Source organism: Hypanus sabinus, chromosome 7 (assembly GCF_030144855.1).
Source record: "Hypanus sabinus isolate sHypSab1 chromosome 7, sHypSab1.hap1, whole genome shotgun sequence".
Taxonomy (NCBI): domain Eukaryota; kingdom Metazoa; phylum Chordata; class Chondrichthyes; order Myliobatiformes; family Dasyatidae; genus Hypanus; species Hypanus sabinus.
Genome location: NC_082712.1, coordinates 100,236,838 through 100,250,877, shown reverse-complemented (window position 1 = coordinate 100,250,877; position 14,040 = coordinate 100,236,838). Strand labels below are relative to the sequence as shown.

Genomic DNA, 14,040 nt, shown 5'->3' with positions numbered 1-14,040 from the left:
AACAGGCACTCTCCTTACCTCTCCCCATCATTATCCAGCACCCCCCCAACAGGCACTCTCCTTACCTCTCCCCATCATTATCCGGCACCCCCCCAACAGGCACTCTCCTTACCTCTCCCCACCATTATCCAGCACCCCCCACAACAGGCACTCTCCTTACCTCTCCCCACCATTATCCAGCACCCCCCCAACAGGCACTCTCCTTACCTCCTCCCCATCATTATCCAGCACCCCCCCAACTAGCACTCTCCTTACCCCCCCCATCATTATCCAGCACCCCCCCAACAGTCACTCTCCTTACCTCTCCCCATCATTATCCAGCACCCCCCCAACAGGCACTCTCCTTACCCCCCCCATCATTATCCGGCACCCCCCCCAACAGTCACTCTCCTTACCTCTCCCCATCATTATCCGGCACCCCCCCCAAACAGGCACTCTCCCTTACCTCTCCCCATCATTATCCGGCACTCTTCCCCCCAACAGGCACTCTCCTTACCTCTCCCCATCATTATCCGGCACCCCCCCCCAACAGGCACTCTCCTTACCGCTCCCCATCATTATCCGGCACCCCCCCAACAGGCACTCTCCATTACCTCTCCCCATCATTATCCGGCACCCTCTCCAACAGGCACTCTCCTTACCTCTCCCCATCATTATCCAGCACCCCCCCAACAGGCACTCTCCTTACCTCTCCCCATCATTATCCGGCACCCCCCCCAACAGGCACTCTCCTTACCTCTCCCATCATTATCCGGCACCCCCCCCCAACAGGCACTCTCCTTACCGCTCCCCATCATTATCCGGCACCCCCCCAACATGCACTCTCCTTACCTCTCCCCATCATTATCCAGCACCCCCCCAACAGGCACTCTCCTTACCTCTCCCCATCATTATCCAGCACCCCCCCAACAGGCACTCTCCTTACCTCTCCCATCATTATCCGGCACCCCCCCAACAGGCACTCTCCTTACCTCTCCCCACATTATCCAGCACCCCCCCAACAGGCACTCTCCTTACCTCCCCCATCATTATCCGGCACCCCCCCAACAGGCACTCTCCTTACCTCTCCCCATCATTATCCGGCACCCCCCCAACAGGCCACTCTCCTTACCTCTCCACATTATTATCCGGCACCCCCCCAACAGGCACTCTCCTTACCTCTCCCCATCATTATCCGGCACCCCCCCAACAGGCACTCTCCTTACCGCTCCCCATCATTATCCGGCACCCCCCCCAACAGGCACTCTCCTTACCGCTCCCCATCATTATCCAGCACCCCCCCAACAGGCACTCTCCTTACCTCTCCCCACCATTATCCAGCACCCCCCCAACAGGCACTCTCCTTACCCTCTCCCACCATTATCCAGCACCCCCCCAACAGGCACTCTCCTTACCTCTCCCCATCACTTATCCAGCACCCCCCCAACAGGCACTCTCCTTACCTCTCCCCATCATTATCCAGCACCCCCCCAACAGGCACTCTCCTTACCTCTCCCCATCATTATCCAGCACCCCCCCCAACAGGCACACTCCTTACCTCTCCCCATCATTATCCGGCACCCCCCCCAACAGGCACTCTCCTTACCTCTCCCCATCATTATCCGGCACTCTTCCTCCCCCCCCCCCCGGTCATTATCCCCTTCCGTCGCGCTCTTCTCCCACCCCCGTTGAGCTGGCATTACATGACCCGCCCCCTTACAAATAATTGGCCACGAGAAGGCAAAAAGGAGGAACTTTACTGTATTGACTTTAGCGGTCACCAATCAAAACCTTGGGTCCCCACGAAAGTCAATCAGCTGGCAACGTCATGACGTAACCGGAGTGCACGCAAACTGCCGAAGAGCCACGTAAACAGTAGGATTTGGGCACCGGGAGCCGATGGGCGACGGCAGCCCGGGGCTGCTGGGTACTCACAGTGCTTCGCGCCACGTTGCCCGCGCTGGGTGATGTTCTTACTGTGCTTCCTCGTTGGCCATCCGGATCCGCTGCTTCGCCACCATGGTCTCACAACCGCCACTCGACTGCCAGGGAGGCGGCGACAGGAACCGGAACTACTCACCAGGGACCGGCCCTCAACCCTCCTCTTTTCGATGGGCACCGCCCCGCGTCCCTAACCACCCAATGGTGGAATGAGCTGTCAGTCATAATTTCACTCCCGCCTCTAAAGTCCGCATGATCTCATTGGTTCAGATTAGCGCGTGCATTCCTTTCTCATCCGTTTCTGTATGTCCTATAGCGCAGTTCACCAACTCGAATGCAGAATGTCAGCGCTGCCAGAGACTAACTAAAACTTAAGGTGGGTGGGGGAAAATTGTCCACGTAAAGTTGTAATTTGTTCAAATTCCTTTTCTGTTTTGATGAGTCTTAAAGTAGGCCATTCTCGCTGTAGGTTAGATTGACTGTTGGAAATTCATCAAACATTATTTCATCTACAAGGTTTTGGTTTACACGTCTCTTCTTATGGGTCCCAGCACACTGAGGCGTCGAGGGGACTGAGCGGGTTGATTGTTTAGCTATAAAAGCTGTTAAAATTTCATCTGTGGATATAGACCTTGCAACTTAGCAAATCAGAAGCCAAGAGGTTGGTAGGGTTAAGAATTAGGGTTATGGCAAGACTCGTGGGGTAATGGGCATAAGGAGAGACACCACATACTACATAAAACTGTTAGGTTTTGGGAGGAGGGGATAAAACTAAAAGAACAATTATTTTGACACGATTTAGGATTGGACATTACTTAATTATTCCTTATATCTTGTTGGAAACCTTATTCCAACAATGTAGGTTATGTAGGTTTTGTCATCATTATGAAATAGTTGAACAAATACTATTTCGAAGCCTATAAGTTTGAAAGAAAGCAGATGCAGGCTTCATCACAATCTTTGGGGTGGATAGTTTACATTTTTAAGCTTTGTTAAATTATGGGAGTGACTTTAATCCACAGTATCATCTTTCATTACGTACAATCTATGGGGATTTGAAAGAGAAGTAATGAAGGGTTCCCCCCAATTCCCTACACCACACTCCTGTCCAGTTGGTAGCAATAATGCACATTAGAGTTGGACTGCCAACTGCCATTAAAACTCTGTGTATAACTAACCCTAGCCACATTCAACAGGCCTGGGAACATTGTTCATGTTGAGATTTACTGTGTTTTTTATGCTTATTGTGTTTTTATTACATCCTGAGTAACAATCATTTTGTTGTTCTTTACACATGTCTACTGAAGGATCACAATAAACAATCTTGAATCATATTCCTGCCTGCTGGAGGATGGTGCCAGAGTCTCAGGGTTCGGGCGAGCTTTGATCAGTGGTTTGTGGATTGATTCTGTAGTTCATGTTGCTATTTTGTCCAATTTTGATTGAGGCGGACTGGCTCTGCAAACTGCAGTCAACCAATGACACAGCACAAAATTGAACTGAACTAAACATTCCTAGACCATTTTAAGGACTCGGTGGTTTGATGATTGTAGTTTGATGTTTTTGAATTATTTTTTTTCCATTTGCACGATTTGTTCCTTATTTGGACATTAGGTGTTTTTGTTGAATGTGTTCCATAGCGTTTCTCTGTTTTGTGGCTGTCTGTGGGAAGATGAATCTCAGAGTTGTGTACTGCATATGTACTTTGATAATAAATGTACTTTGAGTAAAGATCAGGTAAAATCAAAGCTGAGTTTATTGACATATGCACTGGTACAAGTGTATCACTCTCTGTGCCCCTTCCTTGTCCACTCAACCCTCCCCACTGATCTCCCTTTTGGCACCTATCCATGTCGGCTGGCTGGCTGCATCAACGCTCAAACCTCACAGGGTCTTACTTCCTCCAGAACAGCTGCGGCAAGACAAGTTCTACGCCTGCCCCTACATCTCCTCCCTCAACACCATTCAGGGCCCCAGCACAGTCCCTCCAGCTGAGGCGACACCTGTGAGTCTGTTGGGGTCATCTATTGTATCTGTTTTCCTCTTCACTATCTCCTCTCTTTCACCTCCCCGGACCTCAGAATCCTCCCATCACTCGCCCTGGTGCCCCTCCCTCATGGCCCACTGTTCTCTCCTATCAGATTTCTTTTCATTACCCACCTATCACCTATCTTCTTCTCTTACTCCCTCCTCTCCAGTCCTGATGAAGGACAAAACACCGACTTTTATTCCTCTCCACTGATGCTGCCTGACCTGCTGAGTCTCTCCAGCATTTTGTGTGTGTTGCTCTGGATTTCCAGCATCTGCAGAATCTCTTGTGCCTTCTGTCTGAATGGTGAGACACCCTGCCGGCCTCAGTATCTTCTGTTGTGCACTGTGCAGACTTGGTCAATGAAAATATTAAAAGATTAGCTTGTACATCGATGGATCGGAGCACCGACCGACACGGTCTGAGGATGTACAAGCATCGCTATGCGCCTGGCGTGTCCACGAGTTACTAACCCTAACCAGTACCTGTTCAGAATGTGGGTGGAAACCGCAGTACTGGATGAAACCCACGTGGTTATGAGGAGAGTGTACAACTCGTTATAGACTGAGGCGGAATTGAATACTGGTTGTTGTCCCTGCAAGTAGCGTAGTGCAATTCCTCTGTGCTGGCACGGGTCCGGGGGGACAAGCCTTGACCGCGCCAGTGTCTCCTCGGAGAAAGGGTCTGAGTGTGGTCCGTGTCTCCCCGGACAGCGGGACTGGGCACTAGGCCGCCTGCTATGGGGGAAACCCTGAGATACACGGAGCAGTTCACAGGCAGGTCGCTACTGGCGGGAGTTAACTTCAGAACATCACTCCACGTCACTGTGACCCTTCGGCTTATGTACCCCGCTTTCACGTATGTATAGTGCCACACGTGTATCCCCTCACCCCCGAGCGGATCCTGCGGTCGGTCTGCCAGCACTCCCTGGGTTACTCTGCTCTGCGACCAGTGGCGATTCGTCTGCAGCGTTGCAGAACCCGAGGGAGAGCTCAGGGATATTGGCTCGGGTCCCACGGCCAGCGTCAGAAGTGAATTCCGTAGGTGTCTGCGGGCCCGTCGCGCACACGGGTTTGCTTCAGGGGATTAAACAAACGGCGCGGAGAATCCGCTGTGATCAGCGAGAATTCTCAGCGACTCGGGGGAGGGTAGAGGAAGGGGCGATCTGCCTGGGTTCATGCCCCGGCCACTGGGGGGTAAAGAGAGGCGAGGGTGTGGACAGCGCAGCGCAAGGCCCTCCTCCGTGTCCTTCAGACCTACCCCTGGCTGGAGGATCCGTCGGCTGCTGCGGCGCCGCGCCCCACAGTCGGGCCTGGAGCAAGGGGTGGCGGACAGGTAGGGAGGGAGTTTGGCGGGCGTGTGAGGGAAGGGGACAGACGAAGGAAGGGTGTGGGGTGGCCTGATTCCGGCTGAGGGATAGCAGAGGAGTATGCTGACCGGTACCTTGTCACAGGACACGGCTCGCTGACAGGCAGGCGATGGGCGTGGACGTACTTAAGTGTTTCCCCTGGTACAACAGGCGCAGGGAGCGCGGCAAGTTGGCCAAGAGGCAGAGGCCGGAAGGTGAGTATTTCTCTCTCCACCACCACCACTCTCGGTGAGCACCACTGCCTGTTCCCAACTCACAGCACCATGAGACAGAGGAGCAGAGTTATGCCATTCGCCCCATCGGAGTCTGCTCCCCAATCCATCACGGCTCAGCCCAATTCTCGTCTCCCCCATCGACCTGCCCTCCATACCCCTACCATCCATGTAGCTATCCAAACTTCTCTCAAACGTTGAAATCGAGCTCGCATGCACCAGTTGTGTTGGCATCTTGTTCAACACTCTCACCACCTTCTGAATGAAGAAGTTATGTGAAAAGAAAAAGATTGGTCAAGACAAATATAGGTCCCTTACAGTCAGAAACAGGTGAATTGATCATAGAGAACAAAGACATGGCAGACCAATTTACTTTGGTTCTGTCCTCACTAAGGAGGACATTAATAATCTTCTGGAAATAGTAAGGGACAGAGGGTCTAGTGAGATGGAGGAACTGAGTGAAATAGGGGAATGTTAGTAGGGAAGTGGTGTTAGGTAAATTGAAGGGATTAAAGGCAGATAAATCCCCAGGGCCAGATGGTCTGCATCCCAGAGTGCTTAAGGAAGTAGCCCAAGAAATAGTGGATGCATCAAAACTCCTTAGATTCTGGATTAGTTCCTGAGGATTGGAGGGTGGCTAATGTAACCAGTTTTTAAAAAAGGAAGGAGAGAAACTGGGGAATTATAAACTGGTGAGTCTGACATCGGTGGTGGGGAAAATGCTAGAGTCGGTCATCAAGTAGAGTGGATGGGGAGAGCCAGTGGATGTGGTATATTTGGATTTTCAAAAGGCTTTTGATAAGGTCCCACACAGGAGATTAGTGTGCAAACTTAAAGCACACGGTATTGGGGGTATGGTATTGATGTGGATAGAGAATTGGCTGGCAGACAGGAAGCAAAGAGTGGGAGTAAACGGGACCTTTTCAGAATGGCAGGCAGACTAGTGGGGTACCGCAAGCCTCAGTGCTGGGACCCCAGTTGTTTACAATATATATTAATGATTTAGACGAGGGGATTAAATGCAGCATCTCCAAGTTTGTGGATGACACGAAGCTGGGCAGCGGTGTCAGCTGTGAGGAGGATGCTAAGAGGATGCAGGGTGACTTGGATAAGTTAGGTGATTGGGCAAATTCATGGCAGATGCAATTTAATGTGGATAAATGTGAGGTTATCCACTTTGGTTGCAAGAACAGGAAAACAGATTATTATCTGAATGGTGGCCGATTAGGAAAAGGGGAGATGCAACAAGACCTGGGTGTCATTGTACACCAGTCATTGAAGGTGGGCATGCAGGTACAGCAGGTGGTGAAAAAGGCAAATGTTGGCATTCATAGCAAAATGATTTGCGTACAGGAGCAGGGAAGTTCTACTGCAGTTGTACAAGGCCTTGGTGAGATTGCACCTATAGTATTGTGTGCAGTTTTGGTCCCCTAATCTGAGGAAAAACATTCTTGCCATAAAGGGAATACAAAGAAGGTTCACCAGATTGATTCCTGGGATGGCAGGACTTTCATACGAAGAAAGACTGGATCGACTAGGCTTATACTCACTCGAATTTAGAAGATTGAGGGGGGGGGGAAATCTTATTGAAACGTATAAAATTCTAAAGGGATTGGACAGGCTAGATGCAGGAAAATTGTTTCCGATGTTGGGGAAGTACAGAATGAGCGGTGACAGTTTAAGGATAAAGGGGAAGCCTTTTAGGACTGAGATGAGGAAAAAATTCTTCACACAGAGAGTGGTGAATCTGTGGAATTCTCTGCCACAGGAAACAGTTGAGGCCGGTTCATTAGCTATATTTAAGAGGAAGTTAGATATGGCCCTTGTGGCTAAAGGGATCAGGGAGTATGGAGAGAAAGCAGGTACAGGGTTCTGAGTTGGATGATCAGCCATGATCATACTGAATGGCGGTGCAGGCTCAAAGGGCCGAATGGCCTACTCCTGCACCTATTTTCTGTTTCTATGTTTCTAAGAAGTTTCCCCTCATGTTCCCCTTAAACTTTTCATCTTGTAGCCTTAACCCATGACCTCTTGTAGTCCCACCCAACCTCAGTAAAATAAAAGCCAGCTTGCATTTACTCTACATATACCCCTCCTAATTTTGTATTCTTTTATCAAATCTCCTCTCACTTTTCTACGTTTCAAGTAATAAAGACCTAACTTTTCCTTATAACTCAGGTTCTCCAGACCCAGCAAGATCCTTGTACATTTTCTTTGTACTCTTTTAGCCTTATTTACATCTTTCCTATAGGTAGGTGACCCAAAACTCCAAACTAGGTCCAACCAAAGTCTCCAACATAACATATAATCTCCTTTACTCAGTACTTTGATTTATGAAGGCCAATGTTCCAAAAGCTTTCAGAGTTATAGAGTCATACCACAAAGAAACAGGCCATTTGGCCCAACTGGTCCATGCTAACCATGACTGCAATCTGATCTTGTCCCATTTGCCATTGTTTGATCCCTATCCCCCCAAACCTTTCCTATCTGGCGCTCTGCAAGTGCCTTGATGCTACTTTCAACGAATTATGGATCAGGATCCCCAAATCAATTTGTTCTAGCACAATCCTCACTGCTCTGCCGTTCACTATGCAAGACCCACCCTGTTGTTCCTACTGAAATAAAATCCCGCACTAAATTCCATCTGCCACTTTGAGCTGGTCCAACGAGATTGTCTCTCATTTTTCTAACCAGGAGAACTGGTTTCTAGTCTTTTCAAACAACATCCTTCCTCCCCCCCCCCACCCCCGTACGTTTCTCCTTCCTGTATGCAGACTGTGGGTAATCTCACCGGACCCTGGATAATTCGAGGAAGATGTCATCCTTGTGCTCAGGCCTGTCACGAGAATATAGAAAACTTGCTGCACGATATATAGGCTCTTTGGCCCACGATGCTGTGTCGATATTTTATCCCGCTTGCACCACGGCCTGGTATGAGAACACGAATGCCCTGGAATGGAAACCTCTCCTGTAGTGTTGCACCTCCAACTCGAGTTTGGCCTCCTCGTGGCAGTAGAGGGGACTGGCGATGATGGGAAGGGAAGTCGAACTGAAATGGATGGCCACCAGAAGATCCCGCCCTTTGTGGAGGACGAAGCCACCTCAACAATCCCAGTCCCGATTTCCCGTGAGACAACTGTCAGCCATGATGGAATGGCGGAGCAGACTCGATGGGCCGAATGTATAAAGATGCACAAGGTCGTCGGAACACCGACACGTTTAGTCTCCCACCAGCATCAAATGAATTCCACCTTTCTCTCTATGGGTATTTTTGCCACCATCTTGTTGTCCCCTCGCTCCATCGCGGACCACGTCCGAATTGCCTTACCACCCAGTAGTAAACACTAACCTCGCTCTGCCCTCCAGAAAACCTGCATATGTCGCCTCTGATCCCTTCACCCCGACCTTTTCATACAGATAATAAACAGATGAGCCCCTCCCGACACGGCCCCCCACCTCGAGATGTTCTATTATTTCTGCTTGACTCATAGGGAGGGACTGGGTAAATGTGCACAGGTTAGTGTGAAGGAAATGGGGGGGGGGGGGGGGGCGGGTGTACTATGCACGGCGAGGGAAGGGGTAGGATTATGAGGACACATCTGTGCAGAATGTGTCCTGGGTTAATCCTGTGTGATTTCCGCTCCGCTCAGGTCCTGTATCCCCACTGGAGTCAGTGCACCCGATCAAGCCAGGGGCTGGCGGCCGCAATCTTGGTTACGGTGCTTACTTCAGCGAGAAAGCAAGAGTTTCCTTCCGACACGAGCTGGACTCGCCCACCTCGGCCATAAACTCCACCATCTGACCCTCAACGTATGGCCACAGGCGCCGGGTCCCGGGATGCTTGGCCGAGCCGTGTCCGTTCGCTGGACAATCAGACTGTCCGTCACCCTGCTGGGTGGGACTGGGGAGGGGCGCAGGCTGGCAGCAAGTCTCCAGCAATCTGCCCTCGGCCGGCTGATGGGAGGCGACGCCCGGTTTGTGTACGGATTCATTTTCGCCTCTGGTTGAATGAATGTTCACAGTGTGGTGTCAGAGTATGAAAGCAGGCCGTTCGGCCCACCATGGCTATGCTGGACACACTTATCCTATGCTACGCAGTCGCTCTGTTTAGCTAGCTGCATAGCCAGGGATATTCCCGTATCAGTCTCCCTCTGTCCTTTACCACGTTCAGACCGCAGGTGAAATGATATGCGACCCCGGTACTGGAGAGCAGGCGACTGCAAAGTGGCACCGTCTCCTACAGCTGAGAGTAGACTGGTTGTGAAGGAATTGGCCGTGGGCAACCACGCCCGCTGTCTGCTGGATGCCAGTGTAAACGCTTTGTCAATAAACTCCTGGTTAGGAGGAGTTGTTAATGTGTTTTGGGGACAGGGGTAAATGGAGAATACCCATTCTGCAGGGAGACAGGCGCCCACGATCTCGGCCCCGGTGCCATTGGCAATTAGCCAACAGCACGAATGGGAGGGGAACCAATCGGCTAACAGTGTGAATGGCAGTTGATCCAATGGGCGACGAATATTACTGAGAAGGGGTTCATTGGGCGGAGAGTGCGGGAGCAATCACCTATCACAGTGCTCGTTGCGTCAGCCACATGGGAAGTCCTGACTGTTAATTAATGTGATTGGCTGATCTGTGCCGACCGCGAGGGTGGGGGGCAGACTGTGGAGGGACGGTCAGTATGAGCACCATCCGTGCGAATCCGTAACAATCACGGAGGGCAGTTCCCGTTCGCCACGTTGGGACGTCACAGCCCAGATAAGCAGGAGCTTAGTGCGGAACAGAATCTCACCAACGGTCACTATAACCTCACGTCGAGTTGGTGGGTGGGGTAAACTTGCCTGTTCGTCCAGGCTGTGGGAGAGGGGTCTATCCCCACCCCAACTGCAGTTACAGGAAACTAGCTTGACGTGAACAGTCCCTCGTAGGTGTTCCATATGTGTTTTTGGGGGCGGGGGGGAAGAGGAGGGAGAAAGCAGTGGCGATAGTGACGGAAGGGTGAGGGTGTTTGTTCAATGCTGAAGGCAGCTTGAGACAGGGACGTGGGGGCTAAATGTAGACTGTGTCCTAGTTTTATGAAGAGGCACAGCGTGAACCCGTCCACAACACTGTAGACTATGGATTAGCTCTGGATAAGAAGATAGAGCCCTGTGGCTGGTTCTGGGAACCACACGTTAGCAAGGACGTGACGCCTTTGGAGAGAGCTCAGAAGAGATTTACCAAAATAATTCCAGGAATGGGGACATTATTTCTGGAGTTTGTATTTAGAATTGTGGTACGAGGGGACCTGGATGCGAGGGGGACTGTTTCCACGGGAGACTCCGACAGGGTTGATGCCGGAATCTCGAAAGTACGTACGGCAAGCAGCAGGCCGGGTAAGGTCTGAGGAGAGGGAGACACTGTCAATCGTTCAGGTCAAGGACTTTTTCTGAGATTTGACAGAGCGAGAAATGCGCGTGTTATACAGGGGGTGCCTGTTACAGGTTATGGTCCAAAGTTGTCAAGGCAACAATAACGTTACAACTGGCGGACAAGGAAATGGAACGAAAGAGGTCGGAATTGGAAGGTCCCCAAAGAGAGAGAAATGTTCCCTTTAAACGCCGCAAGTAAAATGAGGGGATGTTGGGGCAGATTCACTTGCGAAAAGCTGCGTGATCATCTCAAGGCGCTTTCAGTGTCTTGGGGAGAGGGCACATGAACTGTTCTTGCAGAGATAGTACGAACTCGATAACAGAACGGACTCCCGTCTATGACGTGACCAAGTCTGTGAGAGAGCTGTCCCGGGACATCAGACCTCGTGGTGGATGATGCGGAAGGCATAAACGTTATAGTCGGGTGCTCCGGGCCCGTACCGGGCTCTGCCACCGGCCTCCTCACTCTCCCTCTGCCAGCCGCACCGGTTTGCGCCGCGCCGCCAGCTCCAAGTGCCGCACAGTCTCCGCCACCCGCAGCAGCCCGTCCTCCTCCAGGATGTGCTGGGACTCGCAAAGTATGTCCTAGAGGAGCAAGGGAAAGTTTCAGAAAGTGCATAGGGTATCGAAGGAAACTCGGGGACCCAAGTCCAGTCCAACGAGGCTCCTTCCGAGACAACGTGCGGGGACGGGAGAATGGGGAAGGGGTCAATACCAAGGGAATAAACCTTGGGGTTGATCAGAGCGAGGGGGCAGGTTTATTGCTGGAATGGCCCCGGGGCGGCATTGGAGATCAGATATCGGTGGGTGGATGGGAACTAAAGGATTGGGCCTTGTAGGAGGGAAAGGTTACCCTTTGGTAGAGCAGGTCACAAGATCGACACTATGCCATCAGCCTAAGCATGTGCTATCAACAGGCCAGTGGTGCCGGTCTCCGACTGTGTGTCCCAGTTCATGAAAGGGCTGATGAGGAGGGGTAGGGAGGGGAGCCCCGAGAAGGAGCACTGTCGTAATCTCTCAACAACCCCATCCCAACAGGGGGTAAAGACCCCACACACAACCCCAGTTATCGGCAGTGTTCAGATACATGCGAGTTGGCGACAGAAGGACCCACAATACAGAGGAGGTGGGTGTGGGGCCGGGAGCGGGGCAAAGAGTGAAGCCTCAGGAAGCGAACCCCTGTGCACCCCTCCACTGCCCTGAGCCCACACACCCGCGTTAATTACACCATGCACCCATGCACCCTATTCCTCTCCCCACTCCCGGAGTCAGGGATGGTGACTCTCTATGGCTCTTTACCTGAATCCATCAGAAGCTGCGTCTCTCTCCAGGATCCGCGCGGTCTGGGCTTCCCGTCTGGAACAAAACCATGACCGCCCGCTGGCACCGCCATCAGCCTGGGACCCAGGGCCACTGTCCGAAGTGGGCGGGGGCGCAAGGGCGGATGTCTGTGTCCGAAGCGGGCGGGGGCGCAAGGGCGGATGTCTGTGTCCGAAGCGCAGAACCGCTGCTTTCTAAAACTAACCCCCTCCAACTCAACGCCATCTCCCCCTCCCCTTCAGGTATCACCGCACCTCCCCCTAAACCCTCGTTTCTCCCGGGGCGGCCGGTGCTCGAGGACAGTGTGAGGCGACACAGACAGCGGACAGGACAGACAGCTTGCGGACAGACCTGTCCCTCCCCTCCCCTCCACAACGACAGCAGTCAGTGGCTACACATTCGCATCTTTATTAAGGCACCACCGGCACCGACTGTACATATACTCTGTACACTACAGGGTTTGACCCCGGGGAGCACCTCCCCCCTCCACAGAATAAATTACACCTGATCCCGAGGGGGGGGAGATAGGGCTGACGTCCCAGACACTCAGGACCTAGTTACAGCCGATCCCCCGGGACAGCTCTGAACCCGTAACTCTAACTACCGGGATCCCACCTGGAGACACGCTCCTTCCCAGGATCCACAACACCCAGTGAATCCACCCTCGGGACAGTGAGGACTCCCAGGCTAGGAGACGCCACCTTCCACCTCAAGGCCCGGTCTCACCCCGCCCGGTTCATTTCTAGACACCTCCCAGTACTGCCCCACCCCACTAGAAGGTCGGGACGTGACGGTAGGCCAGGTAAAGCAGCAACATGAGGCAGACGTAGAAGACGGAGAAGCCGGCGAGATGGTGCTTCGGGCAGTGCGGCGCCGCCTCGGCCCGTTCCAGCAGCTCCCGCACCGTCCTTCGGAGCCGGGACACCCGGCCCTGCATAATGTCGGACGGCAAGCAGAGATCGAGCTGTAGGGGTGGGCAGAGGGAGGGAGACACACACGGGGAGGGAAGAGGGGGGCAGAGGGCAGGGTAGAGAGGGCAGGAAGGGGGAGGCAGAGACAGCAGAGTTACACACAGCACACTAAGAGCAAGGCTCCAAACACTGAGACAACATGAAAACTATTCCCGAGCGGGTCTCCATTTCACCCTGGCTTCCCTCAGTGCAGGGCAGTCACGTTCCTGACCCGGGAGCCCCGCAGGTCGAGGAGAGCTGGTGGGAGGCGTCACCCCAACACAGGGGAGGATGGGCTCACCCCAACAGGTGAGAAATCACCGGATGCCTATCGGGCCCAGACTCCCTCCCACCATCACCTCCCCCAATCACCAAAGTTTAGCACGCACCTGGGGGACTCCCATCTTCCGGCATGCTTCCAGAAAACTCTCCACATTCCTCCTGCTCTTCGCCAGGCTCAGCTTTGGCTGGAGGGACAGATGAAGCGGGGAAGGAAGGGATAGTGGAGATACTGAAAGTGAGAGCAGGCTCTGACAGACAGGAGAGTACCCAACCTCCCTCAAACCCAGCCTCACCCCAGGTCCAAACCCTCCAGTGCACCATGGTCCTGATTACTTTCCTCTTTCCAAACACCAATCTGGGCTTCAGGCGACCCAACAACCCCTCTCCACCCCTCCCCTATCCCACCAACAGATCACAAAATAGGCAGAAACATCTCTGCAGGATTGGTGCTTCACAAGGCTGCATCCTCACCCCCTCCAACTCGACCATCTGGCCAGATTCTGCTCCAGAATGATCGACGAGTTTGAGATGTAGTGGGCTGCATTTCAAC

The 14,040-nt window shown here is 52.6% G+C and overlaps 2 protein-coding genes and 1 long non-coding RNA gene across 10 annotated transcripts in view; 1 reads left to right on the top strand and 2 right to left on the bottom strand.

Annotated features, from left to right (window-relative positions):
• The window catches only part of LOC132397056 (uncharacterized), a 16,941-nt gene extending 14,877 nt beyond the window's left edge, over positions 1–2,064 (bottom strand). The window contains exon 1 of the long non-coding RNA XR_009513255.1: positions 1,915–2,064. This is a non-coding gene — a long non-coding RNA (uncharacterized LOC132397056). The remainder of the gene's footprint in view (positions 1–1,914) is intronic.
• Positions 2,004–9,538, top strand: LOC132397055 (uncharacterized protein C17orf114-like). Of its 5 annotated transcripts, XR_009513254.1 has the most exons (4): positions 2,004–2,136; positions 3,228–4,807; positions 5,403–5,512; positions 9,181–9,320. XR_009513254.1 is itself a non-coding variant. In XM_059975309.1 (3 exons), the coding sequence occupies exons 1-3, from the start codon at positions 4,689–4,691 to the stop codon at positions 9,330–9,332; spliced, it is 381 nt and encodes a 126-aa protein (XP_059831292.1). In that variant the 5' UTR covers positions 3,669–4,688. The 5 variants fall into 5 exon arrangements, 3 of the variants coding, with proteins under 3 accessions (XP_059831292.1, XP_059831291.1, XP_059831290.1); XM_059975309.1 differs by lacking the exon at positions 2,004–2,136 and having other exon boundaries at positions 3,669–4,807; positions 9,181–9,332; XR_009513253.1 differs by lacking the exons at positions 2,004–2,136; positions 3,228–4,807 and adding an exon at positions 4,814–4,989.
• Positions 9,065–14,040, bottom strand: part of lrch4 (leucine-rich repeats and calponin homology (CH) domain containing 4) — a 71,177-nt gene continuing 66,201 nt past the window's right edge. For 2 of the 4 annotated variants that reach the window (XR_009513252.1, XR_009513251.1), the window contains 3 exons: positions 13,598–13,675; positions 12,238–13,222; positions 9,065–11,523 (listed from right to left, as the gene is read on the bottom strand). Coding sequence is in view for 2 of the 4 variants with exons in the window: in XM_059975305.1 (XP_059831288.1) it covers positions 13,031–13,222; positions 13,598–13,675 (270 nt within the window). In the remaining 2 variants the exon portion in view is untranslated. Of the gene's footprint in view, positions 11,524–11,545; positions 13,223–13,597; positions 13,676–14,040 lie in introns of those variants that run through there. The other 2 variants (XM_059975306.1, XM_059975305.1) reach the window with 2 other exon arrangements.

Excerpts from the sequence above, each read along its gene's own strand:
- LOC132397055 (XM_059975307.1), top strand. The coding sequence starts at position 5,127 with ATGCCCCGGCCACTGGGGGGTAAAGAGAGGCGAGGGTGTGGACAGCGC. Across the intron at positions 5,285-9,180 it reads GAGCAAGGGGTGGCGGACAG|GTCCTGTATCCCCACTGGAG; the intron begins GTAGGGAGGGAG and ends CGCTCCGCTCAG.